Source organism: Podarcis liolepis, assembly GCF_965112155.1.
Source record: "Podarcis liolepis genome assembly, chromosome: 7".
NCBI lineage: Eukaryota > Metazoa > Chordata > Lepidosauria > Squamata > Lacertidae > Podarcis > Podarcis liolepis.
The window spans coordinates 74,017,750-74,040,133 of record NC_139561.1 but is presented as its reverse complement, the minus strand read 5'-3'; the positions used below and the strand labels follow the sequence as shown (position 1 = coordinate 74,040,133).

General features: G+C 46.0%; 1 protein-coding gene across 1 annotated transcript in view; it reads right to left on the bottom strand.

Annotated features, from left to right (window-relative positions):
• Positions 1-5,457: 5,457 nt before the first annotated feature.
• The window catches only part of LOC310710937 (IgGFc-binding protein-like), a 33,444-nt gene continuing 16,517 nt past the window's right edge, over positions 5,458-22,384 (bottom strand). Inside the window, exons 11-19 of the mRNA XM_083512276.1 lie at positions 19,920-20,493; positions 18,500-19,101; positions 17,331-17,895; positions 15,433-16,010; positions 12,702-13,272; positions 11,074-11,273; positions 8,694-9,074; positions 6,939-7,265; positions 5,458-5,670 (exon numbers count right to left, since the gene is read on the bottom strand). Coding sequence (XP_083368402.1) covers positions 6,975-7,265; positions 8,694-9,074; positions 11,074-11,273; positions 12,702-13,272; positions 15,433-16,010; positions 17,331-17,895; positions 18,500-19,101; positions 19,920-20,493 — 3,762 coding nt within the window. The 3' untranslated portion in view covers positions 5,458-5,670; positions 6,939-6,974. The remainder of the gene's footprint in view (positions 5,671-6,938; positions 7,266-8,693; positions 9,075-11,073; positions 11,274-12,701; positions 13,273-15,432; positions 16,011-17,330; positions 17,896-18,499; positions 19,102-19,919; positions 20,494-22,384) is intronic.

The following is a 22,384-nucleotide window of genomic DNA, read 5'->3' as shown; positions in this document are numbered from 1 at the left end:
TAACTTCTTTTATTCTCTATAGCTACTGCATAAACTAACTAAAGACTAATTGGAGATGCTGGACTGCATGAGTGTTACAGCTGCTTGATGAGGTCACCTTATCTATATACAGATAACACCCAGACTGCCACAGGCTGGAGTGGAAGAAGCGATGAGCAAAATCCGCCCCTCCTTTCTGAAACATTGTCAGCAGATTCTTGCAATGGGAGGGGTGAAACATCCTCAATTAGTTGGTGTCACCATGTATATATATTGTAGGCTATCTAATTGTAAATTAAGATACAATTAAGTAGTGATATGGAAGTGTTGCAATCATATTATTAGCCTACTGTGTTGCTTTGGGGTTGTTAGATTGTTCTGTTTGCAACACAGGGGATCTTTGTTGTTTATCCCTGGGGAACTGCCTGAGTCCTGCAAGAGCCCACCACCGATGCTTTCCCTGGGACACCACTTTCTGCTCCCCCCAACCTGCCAGGGGCTCTGAGAACCACATTACAAAATTCGGAGAAGTGTGAATTTTGTAGGATGACTGTGTTTCGGTTGACATATTGTTTCAGAAAGTTCACATGAGATTTGCCTTTCAACATAAACTGAATCAGATTTTTTTTTGTCTGACTTTACACTTACCTTGGCAGGTATGTTGCCTCAAGCTTGAGTGATTCTTTGTGATATTAAACTAGCCAAACAATCCCTTACTTTGGGACATTTTCTTAACTCATATTAGTGTCAGTTTCGCCTTTGATCCAGTGCCAATGACTGGGCTCAACCTCTTCAGCCCCGACTGGGCCAGGCGAGCTGGAAAAGCACTCCCAGAGACCTTCCACTGCAGGGAGCAGGTCTAAGTGCTGTGGACTCACAACTTAGAGCTGTGAGCACCAAACTCAGTTCCAAAAGTCAGCGGAGCACAGCAGATCATGAACCACACAAACGACAGCTCTGAAGTATAACTTCTTTTATTCTCTATAGCTACTGCATAAACTAACTAAAGACTAATTGGAGATGCTGGACTGCATGAGTGTTACAGCTGCTTGATGAGGTCGCCTTATCTATATACAGATAACACTCAGACTCCCACAGGCTGGAGTGGAAGAAGCGATGAGCAAAATCCGCCCCCTCCTTTCTGAAACATTGTCAGCAGATTCTTGCAATGGGAGGGGTGAAACATCCTCAATTAGTTGGTGTCACCATGTATATATTGTAGGCTATCTAATTGTAAATTAAGATACAATTCAGTAGTGATATGGAAGTGTTGTAATCTCAGGTTCGATCCCCAGAAACTCTTAATAATGCTCGGCGAGACCCTCATCTGAAATTCTGGAGAACCACTGCTAGTCAGTGTTGACAAGGTGTGGAGAATGTTTTTCTTATGTATCTCCACCCCACCCCTGCTGGTTGCCAAGTGCTTGGGAACCACAGCACAAGGGGCTTTCTCAGCCCTGCACTTGGCATTTGCAAAGCTGCTCATCAGCTCAATGACCATCAGGTGACCATCAGGTGATGGGCGCCGAAGTCAAGCCTGCCAGCTGCAGGAATCGCTTGCATGAAGTGGGTTGCATTGAAATCACTGCTAAAACATAAGAAAAGGGGAACAACCAGGAGCTAACTTTAAGTTCCAGATTGTCCCTTTGTAGCCAGGTCAGTACATGCCCCACACCTGACATCCTAGATGGCTTCAGGTGTGGGGCAGGTGGGTGTGGTTTGTGAAAAGCAGCCTCATGGGCCAAATTGAGACTCCTGCTGGGCCAAATTTGGCACATGGTGAGCCACAGCTTCCCCACCCCTGGTGTAAACAATGCTGGGCCAAATGGCCTGATTCTGCAGTTCCCCTGCTTCCTAGGAGCACATCACTTGCTCTGCAAGCACAAGAACCTTCGCCTGCACATTGCTGGTTGATAGCATAAATGCCCAGTTTTGTTCCATGCCCACGCAACAAACAAATAAACAACACCTCCTGAACATGCGGAAGGATGAAGGAAATATATTTAATTTTCTGACCTAGGGACTTGTCCCGGAAGATCAGTTTTTGTCTGGAATTTAACCACTCACTACGAAGTCTCAGAGAGCCTATTATTCTGTGGTTTGTGGCTCTCAGCCAAAGCTCTCCCTGGGGGATATGCATTGCTTGTAAATCTCTGTGTAAGTTTACATTGCCAGAGGATGGAGTTAAACAGAAACCTCCCCTGTGTTAGCTGAAGGTGTTAGACAAATAAAACACCTGACATTCTACTCATGTATATGAGATTCCCACTGAAGCCTGAAGACGTACACCTCAAGCCGCCCAGACCCAATGACCAAAGCAAACCATCCCTTTCTTCCCTCTTGGAACCCAGGAGGATATTGGTTGCAATTTTCATGTGGGTTTACTGCAAAAATAAAAATCTGATTTAAATAATTGCATCTCCATCTAAAAATAAAGCCCTGTTCACTAGTCATTCGGACACACCTTCCTTCACAATACTCCAGTTGATTTTTAAAAAATTAATTTATTTGTTTTTTTCAGATTAAAATTTTACAAACACATATCCAACCGTGAAATTAAAGTCTTTTACAAGAAAACAGAGAAAAATTCTTACGACCTTAGGTCGCAGGTCCTTTGCTTTATGATGTTTACAAAGAGGGGGGGCGGACTTCCTTTTTAACCCTTCCCCGCTCGTTCCTAATTCAAAGAAATTCTTCCTTTAGAGCCCAAATTTCCATGTTACTCACGGGTTGTTGCTTTGAAATCTGAATATTCAAAAGAAGAAGTCAGCGCTCTCCGACAATGGCTTGCAGTTTCACTCCACAGAAGAAGAGGAAGTACTCTCAGCACCGCGCCGCACCCCGACCCCGTTCCGGAGCCTTTAAAAAGGCTCCTTCGCAGATCGGGGGGGGGGGCCTAAATGGTGCCCGCCGAGTCACCACGTTCATAGGCTTCTCCACCTGTGATTTTTTAGGGTCCCCGCTTCGCCGCAGTGGCAAGACCCGATCCTGCAGAGCCGATTCCCTCCGGAGCTCGGAGGGAATCCGCCATTAGTTGCTGGTGCTAACCGGCTAGCGGAGACCTTGCCAGCACCCAGAAGCTTGGGGCGCGCTGAGCTCCGCACGCCCCAAGCTTCGGGATTAGCGCAGTGCTCCGCTAGCCCTGGGAGAGCCGCGCGAAGTCGCGCGGCTCTCCCACAGCTAGCGGAGACCTTGCCGGCACCCAGAAGCTTGGGGCGTGCTGAGCTCTGCATGCCCCAAGCTTCAGGATTAGCACAGCGCACCTGGGGGGAAAATAATTTTTCCCCCTTTATTTCCCCCCCAAAAACTAGGTGCGTCCTATGGGCCGGTGCATCCTATGGGGCGAAAAATACGGTAATGCCTATATTCAACCCTTGTATTGTATTCGTGTTAACCAATCAGCAACAAGCACATATGTGGCAATGCTGTAATATTCAATAAAAGGGACTCCCCGAGACATGCTCGGTAGATGCCTCCCATATGACACTGGTCACTTGTCTGTCGTTTATTTCAACCCAACAGGTCTGCAGGATATCAGACTAGTTCTACTTGTAAACTGTAGTTCCCAGGATTCACTGGGGGAAGTCATGCACTTCAAATAGCTCAGTTGCTTAGAGCATGGTGCTGATAACGCCAAGGTTGCAGGTTCAGTCCCCGTAAGGGACAGCTGCATGTTCCTGTATTGCAGGGGGTTGGACTAGATGATCCCCAGGTTCCCTTCCAACTCTATGATTCTATGAAATGTGTGTTAAGTGTACTTCAAATGAATGGCATGGTGCATGTGGCCATAGTGGAGCACACACATCTGTAAATGTCCTCCACCAAAGTGACCATGGCCAACTCAGTCCCTAGACTGAGCTGAGTCTCAGCCGCCCATTCCAAACCAACAGATTTCGGCGAGGTTCTTGCCAAGTTAAACAAAAAAGTGTGGAAGCCAAATTTCATGGGTTTGCGTAAGAGGAGGTTCAGGATTCCGCTGGACTGATCCCAGAGTAAGAGTCTCAAGCCTGTACGGACCATTACATACCCCAGTGCCAACATTTGTTCATCATTATTTGCAAGAAGGGGAGTGGAAACAGATGGTGCCCTGAGGGAACAGCTGACGAAGAGTGGTCTCCCTTGAACATAACAAAATAATTTATAATAATTGTGGAAACGAAAGGAAAATGTGAGCAAAGGGGAAGAAATGAATGAAGTGGGACGGTATTTGGGAAACTTAGAGAGATGGATATGAGTATTAATGCACCACTGTTATGAGATGCGGGTGGCGCTGTGGTGTAAACCACTGAGCCTTGGGCTTGGCGGTTCGAATCCCTGTGATGGGGTGAGCTCCCGTTTCTCGGTCCCTGCTCCTGCCAACCTAGCAGTTTGAAAGCACGCCCAAAAGTGCAAGTAGATAAATAGGAAGGTAAATGGCATTTCAGTGTGCTGCTCTGGTTTCTCCAGAAGCAGCTTAGTCATGCTGGCCACATGACCTGGAAAAAGTGTCTGCAGACAAACGTCAGCTCCTTCGGCCAGTAAAGTGAGATGAGCGCCACACCCCCAGAGTTGTTTGTGACTGGACTTAACTGTCAGTGGCCCTTTACCTTTTTTTATTTTGAAACTGCAATATGTACTGTTGTATGTACAATGGTACCTCGGGTTACATACGCTTCAGGTTACATACGCTTCAGGTTACAGACTCCGCTAACCTGGAAGTAGTATTTCAGGTTAAGAACTTTGCTTCAGGATAAGAACAGAAATTGTGCTCCGGTGGTGCGGCGGCAGCGGGAGGCCCCATTAGCTAAAGTGGTGCTTCAGGTTAAGAACAGTTTCAGGTTAAGAACAGACCTCTGGAACGGATTAAGTACTTAACCCGAGGTACCACTGTATTTGTATATGTGCTGCTTATTTTAGGGCACCTAGCATATTTTTATATTGCTTTATTTATATTTTATACTGCTTTATGCATGTATTTTATATGGCTATTTATTTTATATCGCTTTTATATAAAGCAGTGTTTTGTGGGACACACCTTTTCTGCTGCATTTATACCGTTCTGTTTCATTTGGAACGGTTTTGTTTCGCAAATAATTGTAGTGGTTTTGTCTCTTTTTACAACTGTGGATTGTAGTCTGCCCTTGGCAGTGGCGTAGCGTGGGGGTGCAGGGGGGGGCCGGCCGCACCGGGTGCAACATCCGGGGGTTAGGGTTAGGGGGTGCAAATCCATGGGTTAGGGGCGCAAATCCACGGGTTAGGGGGCGCAAATTACTTGCCTTGCCCCGGGTGCTGACAACCCACGCTACGCCACTGGCCCTTGGACCTTATGGGGAAGAGTAGTCCAACAAGCTCTGTGGACTTAAGGTTGAAGAACACTGCTCTAGATCATATTGCTTCCTTGCCTTCTTGCTTGAACATCGCCATGAGTTTCCTACCAGACCTCTCACATCTCTGCATATTCCCAGAGTTAAAATCATGCCAACAAAGTGAAGTTTGCAACAACAAAAAAAAGCTTTATTGATTCTTAAGCAAAAGTGCCATCATTTTATTAGGCAGTCAAAGTAAACTTGATAACAGGTTGAGCAACCTTGAACTGTGAAGCCAGGGAATACGCCATACCAAGGAATTTTGCCCGAGAGCTTAAATGCGAAGTTTCTCCCAGAAGCAGCATAGGGAAGGGTTCATTTTGCTTCAGGTACCTTTTAGGCCTCACTAGAAGAGAAAATTGTGAAAAAGGCAATGTGAGTGTATTTATGCTTCAGTGAGAATCTTCCCAATTCTTCCCACAGCACTGTAGAATTTTATTTAACACGTAACGGCTCAATTTGCAATGACTTTGCTCTCTGAGTGTAATTAATCAATTACCCCCGGTTTTAAAACCTGCTTATTGCTACCAGATGCTATTTTTTTCTGTCTGTAGGGAATAACTGCCTGCCTGCCATCCAGCCTGCTCTCTGGGGAAAGGACTACATGGCAGGAGCTGGCTTGTCCTCCTGGCCTGGACACTGTCACCTTCTCTGCTCCTGGATTTGATCTGGGATGGAAGGATGCTTCCAGGGAGAGCTGCTCTTTTTAAAAGACAAGAACTTAGAAAACTCCAAGACCTGTAACTCGAAGAGTTGAGTCTGCGTTTGAGTTTTCCATCCTTCCTCTTATTCCTGGTTTCACCCCTTTTGTGCCATGACCTTTTAGACTGCAAGTCTGCAGGCAGGGATTTAATAATCAATTTTTGAAAACTGCTCTGAGTGTCTTTTTAGTTAATGAGCAACTTCTGCTAAAAGACTGATACTGATACACTGGAAAGATAATACAGCGGTCCCTTAGTTGCCGAACGGCTTAGTTGTTGAACAAATGGGCTCCCAAATGCTGCAAACCCAGAAGTGAGTGTTCTGGTTTGCGAACATTTTTCAGAAGCCAAACATCCGACACAGCTTCTGCTTAAGTGCAGGAAGCTCCTGCAGCCAACCGGAAGCCGCGCCTTGGTTTATGAACAGTTTCAGAAGTCGAACAGACTCCCGGAACAGATTAAGTTCGAGAACCAAGGTACCAGTGTACCATGCTCCCCTTTGAATGAAGAAGAGTTTGGATTTGATATCCTGCTTTATCACCACCCTAAGAAGTCTCAAAGCAGCTCACAATCTCCTTTCCCTTCCTCCCCCACAACAAACACCCTGTGAGGTGAGTGAGGCTGAGAGACTTCAGAGAAGTGTGACTAGGCTAAGGTCACCCAGCAGCTGCATGTGGAGGAGCGGGGAAGAGAACCCAGTTCACCAGATTGCGAGACTACCGCTCTTAACCACTACACCACACTGGCTCATGAAGGATAGAAGATATGACCACACTTGCAACATGCAAATGGATTGCTTTTAGACATAGAGTATGTATGAATATATACAATGATATTTGAAATCCATTTATTAAAAAAGCAAAATGACTTCTTAATAGGTATATATACTTGTTAGAATAATTGCAACACTTACATGTCCTCTTTGGTCAAAGACCTTTCTCAGAGCCACTCACTTAGCACAGAATTCCTCCTCCTTCCAGACAGCAATGACCTCAGACAAGCTCCTTGCTACCTTCCCACTAGGCAGCTTCAGGTCATCAGCGCGATTTTGATTGAAGTTCCCACAGGAGGCACAAAGCTTTGCTGCCAGGCTTTTACAGACTTGCGTCTTCATTTCCCCACGAGGTCCGAGCAGAATTTTTACTTCAGAGGCCAAATGAATAGTTATCCCGTCTTGAGAGAGGCTCATGTGGGCATCTTCAGAGACCTTTGCTGGGAGCGTAATTTTGCGCCCATTAGCCTGAAGTGCAGAAAAGGAGGGAGAAAGGGTTTGGGTTAATGGGTGGAGCAGGGGAGGGAAACCTTTTCAGTCTGAGGGCCACAATCCCTTATGGGGGGGCCACATGCCAGTGGTGGGTGGTAAAAGGTACCCCTGCCCATACGGGCCAGTCTTGCCAGACTCTAGGGTTGTGCGCTCATCTCACTCTATAGGCTGGGAGCCAGCGCTGTCCACAGACACTTCCGGGTCACATGGCCAGCGTGACAAGCTGCATCTGGCGAGCCAGCGCAGCACACGAAGCGCCGTTTACCTTCCCACTGGTAAGCGGTCCCTATTTATCTGCTTGCACCCAGAGGTGCTTTCGAACTGCTAGGTTGGCAGGTGCTGGGACCGAACGACGGGAGCGCACCCCGGCGCGGGGATTCGAACCGCCGACCATGCGATCGGCAAGTCCTAGGCGCTGAGGTTTTACCCACAGAGCCGCCCATGTCCCTGTGGTGGGTGGGACCAGAGGCAAAAGAGCCGAGGCAATGAATGGCTGCACACTTATCTTTGTATAAAAGGTAAAGGGACCCCTGACCATTAGGTCCAGTCGTGACCGACTCTGGGGTTGCGGCGCTCATCTCGCTTTACTGGCTGAGGGAGCCGGCATACAGCTTCCGGGTCATGTGGCCAGCATGACTAAGCTGCTTCTGGTGAACCAGAGCAGCACACGGAAACGCCGTTTAGCTTCCTGCCACAGCGGTACCTATTTATCTACTTGCACTTTGACATGCTTTCGAACTGCTAGGTTGGCAGGAGCAGGGACCGAGCAACAGGAGCTCACCCCATCGTGGGGATTCGAATCGCCGACCGTCTGATCGACAAGTCCTAGGCTCTGTGGTTTAACCCACAGCGTAGGCTATAATTATGTTAATTGTGGTTTTTTAATATGTTGGAAGCAGTCCAGAGTAGCTTGGGCAACTCAGTCAGTCAGACAGGGTATAAATAATAAAAGGATTATGATGATGATTGAATATGATGTCCCTTCTCTATTATCCATCTAGGCAACCAATATGCATTATTCCTGCTGAAGGGCTATGATAAGAGGTGTGGCCAAGGAAGAGGGAATGACCCAGGAAGAGTCCCATGGGCCAGATAGAGAGGACTGGATGGCCTCAGTTTACCCTCCCCTGCTTTGGTCAATGTGGTGATCTCTGGATGCTGCTCAACTACAATTCCCAGCGTCTCTCACCTTGGCCAGGATGGCTAGTTGCTTAAAGAAGCCTGTTGCTCTGTTGGTGAAAGCCTAGCAAGGCATTGCACTTGGGCAGCACACATTAAAGCAGAAAGTATTTGGCTGACGTCTACTCAGGGTAGATCCACTGAAATGAATGGACCTAAGTTAGTCCTGTCCATTGTGCGTGACTAACATTGGACGCAAACCTGGATCCTGCACCGGGAACTTACCCATGCCTCCTTGTTCGGTTTTACAGTGAGAAACAGGCATTTGAAAAATACATGTATCGTTGTCACCGCTGGCAAATCCCAGCCGTTGTGTTTGTCGACAACTGCCACGATCTTGAACCAAGACGGGTCACTGCCATTGCAAAGGGTTGCAACCTCGTAAGCCCCTAGATATAGAATTTTCCCAGAGACACCGTCAAAGGAAGTCAAGTGTGCTCCAGGGATGACGGCACACTCTCCATTCTGCCTTATGCAACCGCGCACACCGTTATGGAGGGCACAGATTTCTCCTTGCTGGCAACTGTTTTCTGCACAAACCAGTTGGCCTGATGGGCGGCAGGTGCATTTTTTCAAGCAGTCTTCTGAGACAATATTCTCTCCAGCCTGTAAGATTTACAGCCCAAGAGAGAGGGAGGGGAGAAAAAAGAATTAAAATTTAAATGCAAATGTTTTAAAATATTATTATTTTTAATTCAACATGTACAAGCCTGAGTACTTAGAATTACCTCTATAAAGCTACAATCTAGCACACCAGTGCTGCATAAATGATAAATCGACAGTAAAATGGATATTAAAATAGGTCACATTTTGTACTTTGATATGTTTACTCATACTATTTTCGCATGAACTCTACGCCATGCTAATTGATGGATGTGAAACTGACATAGACCAGAAATAGACAGATATATCTATGCCTGTTAACAACAGAGACATTCAATGGGGCAGAGAATAGGGAAGAATCTAATCTGGATTCTTCGAAGGGTCCAGACTTATATGCCATAGCATGCTGCATATAACATTATCAGGATCACACAATGTCCCAGAAGCCTTTCAGATTTTTCTGGCCCCTTGTCAAACTCCAAAATGGAAGCAAATAACTCCCCCTCCCCAAATACAGTGGGCAGGTCTGGACTCAGTCCATCCATCCTCTCACTAACTCCTTTGTGCTCAACATGTTTGGAGGTGAAACCCTGTTCTTGAGGGGTCAAATAAACCTTTGTTATACAGCTGAGGTTATATAGCTCTGTTGGAGCACAGCCTGGACAAGGAATAGAGTGCCCATCTCTCCTCCTTTGCAGTCCTCTGTTTGAAGGCATACTCTATTTGAAGACCTGTCTACTGTCCAGTATAAAGAATCATAAAAAGGGAAAACAGGAGTTATTGCCCATCAACAGTTCAGTGCAGATCAGTGGTGTGCTGTCAGTGGACTAGGCTAGTATCTTAAATGTTCCCCTGCCACCTCCTTCCTGAGTCCCGGGAAGTTTCTGCCCAGCTTAGGGAGGGAGGCATGATGCTCACCTGTGCTATGTCTCCCCCCACGTCACCCTCGCAAGCTGGCACCTCTGGCCCTAACTGTTCCCCTAAGAAAAAATTCACCACATGCCACGGGTGCAGATCACCTGGTCGCAGCCTCTCCCACTCTGGCGCAATGTATTGTATTCCTACTCAAATGATACTAATTATTTCAGATGTTAAGTTTTCTTGCGTCCATCATCTCCAAGGATTTTCACACAACCAGTTGCTTATTACAGGTTCCACCTCTTGGCTCCTCAACTCCCCAAGGAGGAAAGTGCTTTTCTTATCAAAGGTTCTCTGCTGTGATGTGCAGGCCTTCTTGGTTACCTTTGTTATACTTTGTTATAACCTCAAATCTCCCTCGCCACCTATCTATTTCTCCTTCCCAGCTGTTCCTCTCACATCTGCTTCCCTCAGCCTTCCTCCTTGGTCTCTGCAACAGCCAGCTTTCTCTCGCTGTCCTCCCTCTCTCCTTTAGTACTCTGCCCCATCAGAGGCTGCCTCCCTCTATTCTTATTGTATCTCCTTTGCTCCACAATCTTGGTCTTTATCAACAACTCTTCCTCCTTTTTGTCTCTCTGTGTTTTGCTGCTGCTTTCAGCCTCACCAGCTGTCCTTTATGAGGCCGAGGTGGGTGTGAGAAGGTGACAACCGCACCTTTGACATGGTGTGCTCCTTCAAGCCTCTCACTTACAAGCATGCATATACATTCGCTTATGTTACTGTTGTGAAAATTTGAGTTCAGCACAGAGCAATGCATGAGTGTCAATCCGAAGGAGGGAAGAGATACTAGCCCTTGCAGACTCACTAAGGGCTCATGTAGACTTCTGCTTGTCCCTTGCCTAGATGTTTTCCACTTGACCTGTGCTTTCCACGTTGTTTTGCCTTTGCCTCACCTCTTCCCCTTGGAAAACCCTTTCTATAATGCTAAATTGGAGCAATCCGCAATCTGCAGAAAACCTAATTGCCATTTGTTCCATGGGTTTTCCTGGTGGAAAGCGGCAGGGCAAAGGGAAGTATGGGTGAGCTCCTAAAGTGGCACACACATACGCACAGACACAACAGTTTCCACAAGTGCTGGACTTACCTTGATGTAGCGCCCGTCATGCACGCAGCCACAGTTCTCCATTGCCACGCACCTGTCACCATCAAACAGGTAGCCACTGTCACACTGACAACCTTCGAAGCATTTCTTTGAGCATTGGCCCGGAGTGGACAAGCTGGTGCAGGTGGACCCACAGGTCCTTGTACACAACTCGTAGTGGCTGTTGGGTGGGCAAGTGAGAGCTGAAAAGAAGGAGAGAGAAGACCAGGGGTTATAGGAGGCAGGAACAGTCCAGGTATAGCTAACCATTCTTAAATTCTGAAGCATTTCATCCATATAGGACACCCCTCCACTCACCGTTCCATCTCTGGCTGCTTTACTGTCCCGTATCAGGGCTTATTTTTAAGGGCAGCAATAAAAGGACATAGGGGCTGCATCGTCAAAATGAGGGCTGGAGAAGCAGGCCAGATCTTTATTTTCTCCAACCCCGCAGGACAACTTTGACAGGTGAGTGGGACCACCTACCTGCCCTTCATCTGATGTCATAATGATGTCAGGTGCTTCACACGTGTCAAAGTTGAAAGAGCTTGCAAAGCGCTTTGCCTAGTGTGTCCCAAACACCCAACAATCTGCAAATTGACACAGGACTGGGAATCACACAGTGCTTCCAGCTGGTGGTGGAACATTTGGAAAGCACTTGCACAGAGTGATTTGTAAGTCCTGTGCTCAGTGCTTCTCAAATGCCAGGCACAATGTGCAAATCTTGCAAAGCTCTTCCAAAGCTCCTGGAAAACCATGACTCAATTAGCAGTGCCTGCAAAGCCCCTTTTGGCCAAACCTCATTCTTACCTGTGCCACACCTGACATCATAGCTGATATCAGGTCTATGCAGGGCAAGTGGGTGTAGTTTAACCAAAATGGCTTAATAGGCCAAATGGAGCAGTGTGGAGGGTCTCATTTCTCACCCTGATCTAAATGCCAGGCCCTTCAAGCGTCCCTATTTTCCAGGGACAGTCCCAGATTTAGAGAAGCCATCCCGGTTTCTGATATGATCCCAGAATGCCTTGCTTTTCTCTAGGACATCCCTATTTTCATCCCTATTCATTGGAGGGAATGGAGTTATGTGACCGCTGAGCCAAGGAGATAAGTGACTAGACAACCTGTAGAAGACATCTGAAGGCAGCCCTGTATAGGGAAGTTTTTTAAAAGTTTTATGTTTTATTGTGTTTTTATATATGTTGGAAGCCACCTTGAGTGGCTGGGGCAACCCAGTGAGATGGGTGGGGTATAAATAATAAAATTGTTGTTGTTATTATTATTATGGAGCAGGACATCCCTATTTTCATTGGAGAAATGTTGGAGAATATGAAATGCTGATTTAAATGTTGACCATGTTCTCCCATTGTGCTCCTCCCAATGGCATATATCAAAGTGACTGTCTATTCTGTTACAGTGGAGTAGCCAATATGGTGCCCTACGGTTGTTTTTGGACTCCAGTTCCCATCAGTCCAAGTCAACATGGTCAATGGCCAGAGTTGTTGGGAGCTGTAGTCCAGCAGCATATGCAGGGCAACATCTTGTCTAATATAGCAGAATGAATATTTTAAGCATCAGTGTGAGTGGGTGGGATAAAAAAGAAGGTGGTACTTCAGGTTACTGAGCAAACTTACGGCAGAAGCTGTTTGTTCTCCAGGCTCCAATTGTAACTCCTGCAGCCTGACATACAGTGACGTAGGCCTGGATGCTCCTACAGAGAGTTTCTCTGGCACCATTGGCTGCACACATGTCATACAGACAGTGGTTGAAGAATTCAGCAGGGTCTACCAAGGAGTGACAGTTCCTGAAGGGGCCGGATTGGGCTTGGATCATTCCGCAGGAACTCTCAGGTCGGTACGGCGCTGTCTTGGCTGCATCACAGACAGGGCATTTATCTCCACAGCCATCAGAGCATCTGACACCATCAATGGGAACCTTCCAAGAGGCCCCAAACTCGATCACATTCTGGGTGCTTTTCCCCGTAGGTAGAGTAAAGTCATCGGTCCTGTCACTGTTGAAATTACCGCATAGGCCAATGACATGTCCCTGGTAGTTACTGGGGACAGACACCAAGATGTACGAAAAGGTATCAAAAAGGACTTTGAGACCAAAGTCAGACTGGACAATAATATTATTGCCTTCCTGGTTGGCCCAGAGTTTCCCATCCTTTGTCTTCATGGGCAGCGTGTAGAGCTGTCCATCCACCTGTATTAACCACAGAGAAGGTGACCATGTAAGGTGACAGTTTTAAATGACTATTATTTATTATTAAATGGATTTATCAACCACATTTTTTGGGGGGGGGGGTACCTCCTAACACAGTTTTTGAACTAAGGGTGTCTGCAGGCTGCTACTATTTTGCAAGAGGGATTCAAACACATGCCAGAAATTTAAGTTTGCTTAATTGAAGCATATTAAAGTACCTTTCTCCCCAGGGCAAGAAATCCACTTTTTTAAAAAAATGGACTTTTTTCAGGTAGGAAAGTGATCCACTGAAATGAGCAAATGTTTAATAGGAAGATGTGTAAATGCCCCTCAAGCAAATTAGGATGAATACTCGGGGACATATGACCTGCCTGAAAACAAATCAGAACAAATGCTCAGTGAAGATCAGACATAGTCTAGCCACCGCACAAGATTGTATGAGAAAATCAGGATGGATGATGCGCCTTTGGTCAGGGCACAGCCTGACTCCCTCCTCTGGCAACCTGCACAGAATTTTGCTTAACGGTTGCCATCAATTTGATTTTAATTAATTTTTATAATGAAATGTTTTTAGAATGTTGGATTATTTGATTGTTTGATTATTTGATTGTTGTTAGCTTCCCTGAGCCCGGCTTCGGCTGGGGAGGGCAGGATATAAATAAATTAATAATAATAATAATAATAATAATAATAATAATAATAATAATAATAAGGAGGAGGAGGAGGAGGTCATCTGAAGGAACCCTATATCAACACAATATTGATGCATCAAGTATGACTATATCAAATATATCAAAGCACAATATCAAAACCCCTTTTAAATGTTTCCTTCAACAAAACCATTAAAAGCGAGCATGAAACATGCAATAATAATAATCCAGCAATACTCTAATATTTCAGAGCCAGGCCATACAATACCATTACTACAGCCCAAGTCATAATTTGTTAGCTACTAAAGACTACAGTCAAAAGGGAAATCCTTAAGGTCTATTTGAAAGAACTAAGGGATGGAGCTTGCCTGTTCTCACTCAGGATCAAATCCCACAGCTATTGTACAATTGCATGAACACATGTGCAAAATCCATGCAGCCATACCCTCAGTGTCTGCACTTAGCAGGAGCAACAGCTACAGAATACCGAGGGGAAAGCAGAGAGAGGTTTTCCTCTCCTCCCCTTCTCCCCTCCCCATCACACTTGCTTACAGTGTGATGGGGCAGAAATTTGGTCTTCTTTGCATTTGAATGGCGAACTCCTGAATTTGCACCTCCCAAAAACAATACGTGAAGGGAAATGCAGCTCCTCTAAGAAATGATCAGTTCTCCAGATTTTACAATGCAGTTCTCCAACCAATGCATGTGTACAAAAACGCATATATTTGGGGGAAATGTTCATAAATGTAATTTACTGGCCAGAATAACATATGAAAATACATTCTGTTGGGGAACGTTGCTTGCCAAAATGTATATGTTATTTATTTTATTATTTAAAGAAGTTATAAACCGCTTAATATTTTAAAAATCTTTGAGCAATCGAGACTGCGTATCACTAAAATGTTGATGGATTTCTATGAAGATTTTTTAAATTAAAAAATCACATATTGCTGCAGAAATCCGGAGAACTGAACTTGGGGGAAATGAGAAATGGAGAGAAAACAAAATTAGCAGATTAGTCAATATCTACTGATAGGGAACGGGACGCGAATGGCGCTGTGGGTTAAACCACAGAGCCTAGGACTTGCCGATCAGAAGGTCGGCGGTTCGAATCCCCGTGACGGGGTGAGCTCCCGTTGCTCGGTCCCTGCTCCTACCAACCTAGCAGTTCAAAAGCACGTCAAAGTGCAAGTAGATAAATAGGTACCACTCCGGCGGGAAGGTAAACGTCGTTTCTGTGCGCTGCTCTGGTTCGCTAGAAGTGGCTTAGTCATGCTGGCCACATGACCCGGAAGCTATACGCCGGCTCCCTCGGCCAATAAAGCGAGATGAGCGCCGCAACCCCAGAGTCAGTCACGACTGGACCTAATGGTCAGGAGTCCCTTTACCTTTTTACTGATAGGGAACGGGGGACAATGGGAGAGGAAGTTCTCCCCAGGGCTCCTGAAACTGTAGGTGAACTGTGTCACCATTTCTACCATGAAGAGACAAAACCTGGAACAGGACTTACCTTGAGCTTCCATTTCATCGCCGTCTCAATGACAGCGGTGTATCCATGAAAAGAGACTATAAGCGTCTTGGTCAGTGACCTGTCATTCTCCACCAACACCGAGAAGTTTGCCAGCTGAGAATTCTTTCCTTGCAATTTAGCCAAAGTATAAGTGCAGGTTCCTTGGAAGTTGTAGGCCCGTCCATCAAAAGTTATGTAGTGGGAGCCCAAAGCCAAACTGCATTTCCCGCACCCTACCGCATGGCAGCCTGGGACACCATCCTTCACCCTACATTTCTCGTGGGGCCCACAGGAGATTTTCTGGCATTTGACAACTCCATTGTCTGCACATTGGCATCGTTCCTGGCAAGAGGAACCAGGGTAGAACACCTCTCCCTTCTTGTAGTAGTTGCCCTGGTGCTCACAGCCACAACTGCCAACAGGGACACACTGGTCCCCACTCAAGACAAACCCAGGCTTGCAATAGCATCCTTCCTTGCAGGACGTCACACACCCCTCAGGAGCCGAGAGACCACGGCAAGTGGCAGGGCAGCCGTTTCCGCAGAGCTCGTAGCGAGAGTTGGGTGAGCAGGCAAGGCCTGGAAGAAAGGACAAAAACAGAATGTGGGGAATTTCAAGCTAGCATGTAAGTTATTTTGGCAGACACCTGGTTCTTTGAACACCTGGAGTTGAATAGGTCTGTTGTGCTCTGTTGCAGATTCTGTCTACAGTGACATCTGCTGGTTAGAGCAAATCCTAGTCTGACTAAAAAACAGCTTTCTCATATGGCAAGCTTGCGACTTCGTGCATTTAACTTGTGCACATTCAGCTTTATGCTCTTGGCAAATAAGAATAAATAAATGAAATGGGGGGGAGGGGGCTGGGGTTCCAGGAAGAATGACTTTGGCAATCCCACACGCCATTAATAATATTTATTTATTTATTTATTTATTTTACCCCTCCCATCCAAATGTGTTTTGATTATACACAATTTGACTTTTGGTGCGATCCCCAGAATGTAATCCCTGCATAAATTGTGGGCTTACTGTATTTCCCATGTTACTGGCGTAGTTGAACAACATGGATGTCTGGCTGTGCAAATACTACTATCATTATTACTATTACTACCTGGCTTTGTTCTGCAACACCTAAAATTGCTGAACAATATCAAGCACAGATATTAAAGATGTAACACCATTCATAGTGTCTAGATGGATCAGACTAAGATCGATAGTGCTGCCCAGCTGTTCGCTGGGATCAAGACTAAAAATTGGACAGATGTGAACCAGGGGCATGAATGATCAGGGTTGAAATGAAATTGATGTGGAGATCAGTAAATTCAAAACACTTGAAATCTAATGCCAAATTTCTTATATGACCTTTTTAACAGAGTGGATCTTTCAGGTGGATCTGAATTCTTAAGTGGTCTGTACATGCCAGGACATAAATGTTGGCTGACAAGTCCAGAGGATCAAACAAATTAAAAATATTCCAAGTAGTCTTTGAAATCTATACACTATGGGTTGCATCCAACTAAGTTGTACTCAGAGTTTCCCCACTGAAATGAATGGACCTGAGGTAGAATTTCTGATATTTATAGTTAGTCTGCTCTGAGCTTGACTCAAGTTAGTACTGAAATAAAAACACTTGGAGAGAGGAGAAATTTTACTTCCAAACCTCAAATTTTACACTTGTCAAGGTTTTGTGCAATTTGTTTTCAGCTCATGCACCTTTACATTTGGCACACAACTCCCTACAGCAAAACATGGTAGGGGTGAAAGGCACTTGGTTTAATCCCTAGTATATCCAGATACAACTAGAAAAGGGCCCCTGTCTGAGATGCTAGAGAATGCTCTGACTTGGCATTAGGTTGCTCCTCATATTCCTATGCTAAAGCAGCACCAGGAGGTGATACTTACTGCAGAAATTGTTAGATCTCCATGGTTCAATCACAGCTCCCAGGTCCTGACACGCTGCCACATAAACACCAATGGCATCACACAGAATGCTGTGCCGGCCACGATACTGGCAGACGTCAAAGACGCAATCAGTGAAGTAGGGTGTTGGGTCGATGAGCTGATGGCATTGCCTGAATGGTCCGTCCTTTTTGATGAGGACCCCACAGAATCGGTCACCCTTATAGGGGAGTTTCTGTGCCTCTTCACATGGTGGGCAATTCTCTGCGCAACCTGGTGTACAACCAGGGACCTCTGCCACCTTCCAGCTCTCTGCAAATTGGGATATGCTAGACGTTTGTCTTCCATCCTTCATGATGAAGTCATCATTGGGGTTCAAGTTGTTGTTGCCACAGAGGCCACCAACGGCATTGGCATATGCACTGGGTACAGTGACTCTGGCGTAGCTGTTCCAGTCGAAGGTGACAATCAGGCCAAAATCAGTCTTGATGAAGCCATGAACACCACTGATATAAGCCTTTATCTTGTCTCCTTGGTAGAAAGGCAGGTTCACAAAAATGCCATTAACCTGGAATGTGATGCAAAGGAACCATCACCAGTGCTATAGTAAGTATCCAACATTGGTGAACACCAGTCATCCAAATAAGTAGACACAGTTAAATTAATGAGCATGACTGAATTATATCCATTAATTTCAATGGGTATATTTTGAGTAAAACTATCACCGCTGTCAAAATGCAAGAGCTACTTCAATGAGTGTAAATTGTATTTTGCTGTGGCAGCACCTGCACTTTGAAACCTCCCGCCCCTTGACATCAGGTAGGTAACTTTTCTGTATTTTCTTTGGTGCTGGTTTAAAACAATTTGGCTTAGGCAAGCTTAGTAAGACGCATAGATGGTGACTTGCTGTAAATTCACTTAAGTCTACTATCAATTTTAAGCATTTTTAAAAGTGTTAATCAGTTGTAGCTAACTGTTCCATTATTTCATGTAAACCACCCAGAGGTTTCATTACAATCAAGTGGTGTGTAACTTCTGTGAAATAAATGAAAAGTTTACAACATTGGCTAGCCCCCAACCCCCCACCCTTGGAGCCACAGGCACCATTTAAAAGGATCCTGTAATGATCCAAGGAACCAACACAATGATCCAACTATTGCCCATGTCGGTACCTGGATTCTTTGTGGATACTCCTGGCTCAACATGATGGTTGCATTGTAGACTTTCAGAGTCACCACCTTGGTGTAGGAAACATCTGTGTTGCTGCTCCGGTGGTTGTTCTCCACACTGACAGTGAAAGGCCTGAGAGTCGGGTCCTTAGAGGAGAGCCCAGCCAGCTGGTAGATGCAGGTACCCATGAAGTCAAATTTCCTCCCATCAAAGGTGGTATAGTGAGGGTCCCCAGTTGCTATGCATGTAGCAGAAACACTGGGGTGACAGCCCCGGACACCGTTGACCACAGTGCACTGCTCACTGGCTTTGCAGCCAGCTGGTTTGCACACCACGATGCCCAGGGTGGGATCACATGTGCAGCGGGAACCACAGGTCTCATCAGCCCAGAATTCTTCTCTAGGTTTGTAGTAGAGCCCATTGTAGGTGCAGCCACAGCTCCCGACAGGCACACACTTGTCGACGCTGAGGACGTAGCCATCGTTGCACTGGCAGGTTTCCACGCATGGCTGTTTGCAGGCAGAGGGAGCCTTGCGGTCGGCGCAGCTGGCAGGGCAGGCATTGCCACAGAACTCATAGTGACTATTCTGAGGGCACGGCAAGGCTGTAAGGAGGAGAACAGCGGGGGTCTTAAAACTGTGAGAATGCGCTAAAGCTTCACGTTGGCAAAAGCTGATGTAATTAATGTTAGACGTACAGGTACTTTGGAAATTTATGGATGAAACAAAGCTGCTCTTTGGTGTGGTAGAGGGTGCCAGCATAAAATAAGATTCAGCTGTCAGCTTCTGTATATATACATGTTAAACAGAATGGGGAACAAGATGGAACCCTGTGGGACACCACAGGCAACTCCCATGGCACTGAACAGAAGCCTCCCATGACTACTTTCTTGAAATGGCCCCAAAGATAGGTGCAGAAACACTGAAGTACAGTGCCACTAAACCTCCACCTCCCTGAGATGCTGCAGAAGGATCCCAGGGTCAACAGTATGGAAAGCCACTGAGATATCAAAATCAAGGAGAATGAGCAGGATTGCACTCCCTGCATTCAGTGCCATGACCTGGCCTGAAGCCAAACCAGAATGGTTCCAAGTAATCAGCTTCCTCCAACATGCATGAAGCTAGACCGCCGCCACCTCCCCAAGCACCTTGACCAGAAAAGAGATATTTGCTACTGGCTGATAGACATTGTAGAACTTCTGGTACCTCGCCCTTCTCCAGTGTAGCATTAATCACTCCTTGGACCCACCCGGTCAATCCCTTATGGCTTGTTTGAAGAAGCCAAGATGGGCAAGCGCGAAGGAGGCAGGTGGTCGGCTGTGCTTCTTCAAACAGCATGTCCATATCCACAGGCTGCAATAATCTATAGGCCTTACTGAGATGACTAAGCTATTATGTTTCTGTATAGAGGAAGAGCACTCACCACAGCCAGAGGTTGTCCTCCAATCATATATAGTGGCACCCTCTTTCCTACAGGTTTTAGCATAGGCCTCCAAGGCCTGGCAAAGCATTTTCTTGGTCCCTCCGTTGAGACACACATCATAAATACAACTATCAAAGAAGTCATCTGGATTCACTTTGGCATGGCATTCTCTGAAGGGCCCCCCTGAGGTTTGACTGATTAGCCCACAGTAATCTTCCTTTCCATACCGCTCCCTCTTGCTCTCATCACATGTTGGGCAATTCCCTTGGCAGTGATCCCAACAAAAGGGGTCCCCGTCTTTGACTTTCCAGCTGCTGGCCCAGCTTTCGATGGAGGAAGCCTTTGTGCCATTGGGGTAGGCCATGTCATCTGCAGGGTTTTGATTGAAGTTTCCACACAGTCCGCAAATGGCCCCATAGTAACTACTGGGGATTGTGATAAGCAGATACCAGTTATAGTCATATGATACTTGGAGGCCGAAATCTGTTTGCAGGATAGCATAGGAACCACTCTGGTACAGCTTGATCTTACCATCTTCAAGGGTCAGTGGCAGGCTGGTAACGATGTCATTTAACTAAAGGCAGAATGGCAAGACAGAACACACACAGGAATTATTGGAGGCTTTTTAGAAACCGTGCCATACAATCCCACAAAGCTTTAGGTTGCAGTTCCAACTGCACATACCTGGGACTAAGCCCCATTGAATTCAATATGACTCATATCTGAGTAGATTTGGTTAGAATTGTGTTGTTTGATGTTAAAGTTGTCATTGGGACCAGTAGCTGTATATGCAGTAGCAGCGCTTACCTGACCTCCCATTGCTAGCATCACTGTGGCTTATGAGGAAGGGGAGGGTCAAGGGGTTAGTGAGGCTGCAGAAAGGCAAACACACCAATGGTGTCAATCCAGTGCGCCTGCTGGTGCATTTTCATTGCACTGGGCTTGCTGTGGTCTCAGCCCTCCCATGACGCCACAGTGACACCAGTGACAGGAGGTTAGGTCAGTGATGCTGCCCCATCCCACTGTCCAATACTGGATTTAGTATTTAACAGAACAGCCTATTTTCAGAAGAGTTTTGACAACCCCTTTGGGGTTCTTCTTCTTCTGAGATGTCATCTTCTAAGATGACACTCTTCTAGACTATATCTGTAAAAGGTTGGAGTGGGATATTTGACATCAAAGCTGGCTGTTTGTAGGTTGTATTCCTAAAAGAGAGACAGACAGATAGATAGAGACACACAGACAACAGCTAAACAGAGAAAGAGAAAAGTTCCCTGTATGGAAGGAATTACCCTTCATAATGTTAAACCAGGGAACTCTGCCAAATCCAGCCTGGATGTTTTTCTTATTTAATTGGCTTGGCGTTGTGCCTTTGTATTGGACTACATTTGTACTTGCTGGTGGTTGACATCATCCTGATTCATGTTTGCTGAGCTGAGTCACAGCCACCTTCTAGTTCACTCACGTCTCTGTTAGCGATGGCTCATTTCATCCCAAGAGACCATGACTTATTTACATGATCAAACAACATTACGCACAACAAGGCCTTGTTTAAACACAGGCTGGGAAATCTGCAAACATGAGGAACCTGTAGGCCACCCAGATGTTCTTGGACTACAGCTCCCATCAGCCCCAGACAGCATGGCCAATAGTCAAGGAGGATGGGAGTTGTAGTCCAGCAATACTTGGAGGGACACAGGTTGCCTATCCCTGACCTAAGCTATTGATTGCAGGTGACTCACAAGGAACTGAAACCTTTGCTAACTACCACTATCCATTGTTCTGCTTCGCATGACCAATGATCTATTTTTGGTAGCTTAAACTGTTCAATGGTCCTTGGGAACATTACTTGGCAAGCCAGACAAGTCAAGTGAACACTTCTGGTTTGGCAGTGCATTCACATAAGGGGGTCCATAACCAAGCCAACTCCAAAAGTACTAACAGCTGCTCATAATCCAGCTTGAACCCATGAGCTCAAGACAAGGATTCAAGTTTTGTGTGTATTTGTGCACCATTCAGTTTTCACTTTGCAGAATTTATAGCATCATTATTCAGTGTAATGCAAAGTTGTGTGTTGGCGATTACCACATTTTTCTGAATTGTATAGATATCTGAATTATTGACACTGGCCTGCAATCATTGGCCTCTATTCCCCCTCCTTATTGTTTTTGTTCTACATTAGCCCAATATTAAGGGATGCGGGTGGTGCTGTGGGTTAAACTACAGAGCCTAGGGCTTGCCGATCAGAAGGTCGGCGGTTCGAATCCCTGCGACGGGGTGAGCTCCCGTTGCTTGGTCCCTGCTTCTGCCAACCTAGCAGCTCAAAAGCACAAAGTGCAAGTAGATAAATAGGTACTGCTCTGGCAGGAAGGTAAACGGCGTTTCCGTGTGCTGCTCTGGTTCACCAGAAGCGGCTTAGTCATGCTGGCCACATGACCCGGAAGCTGTATGCCGGCTCCCTCGGC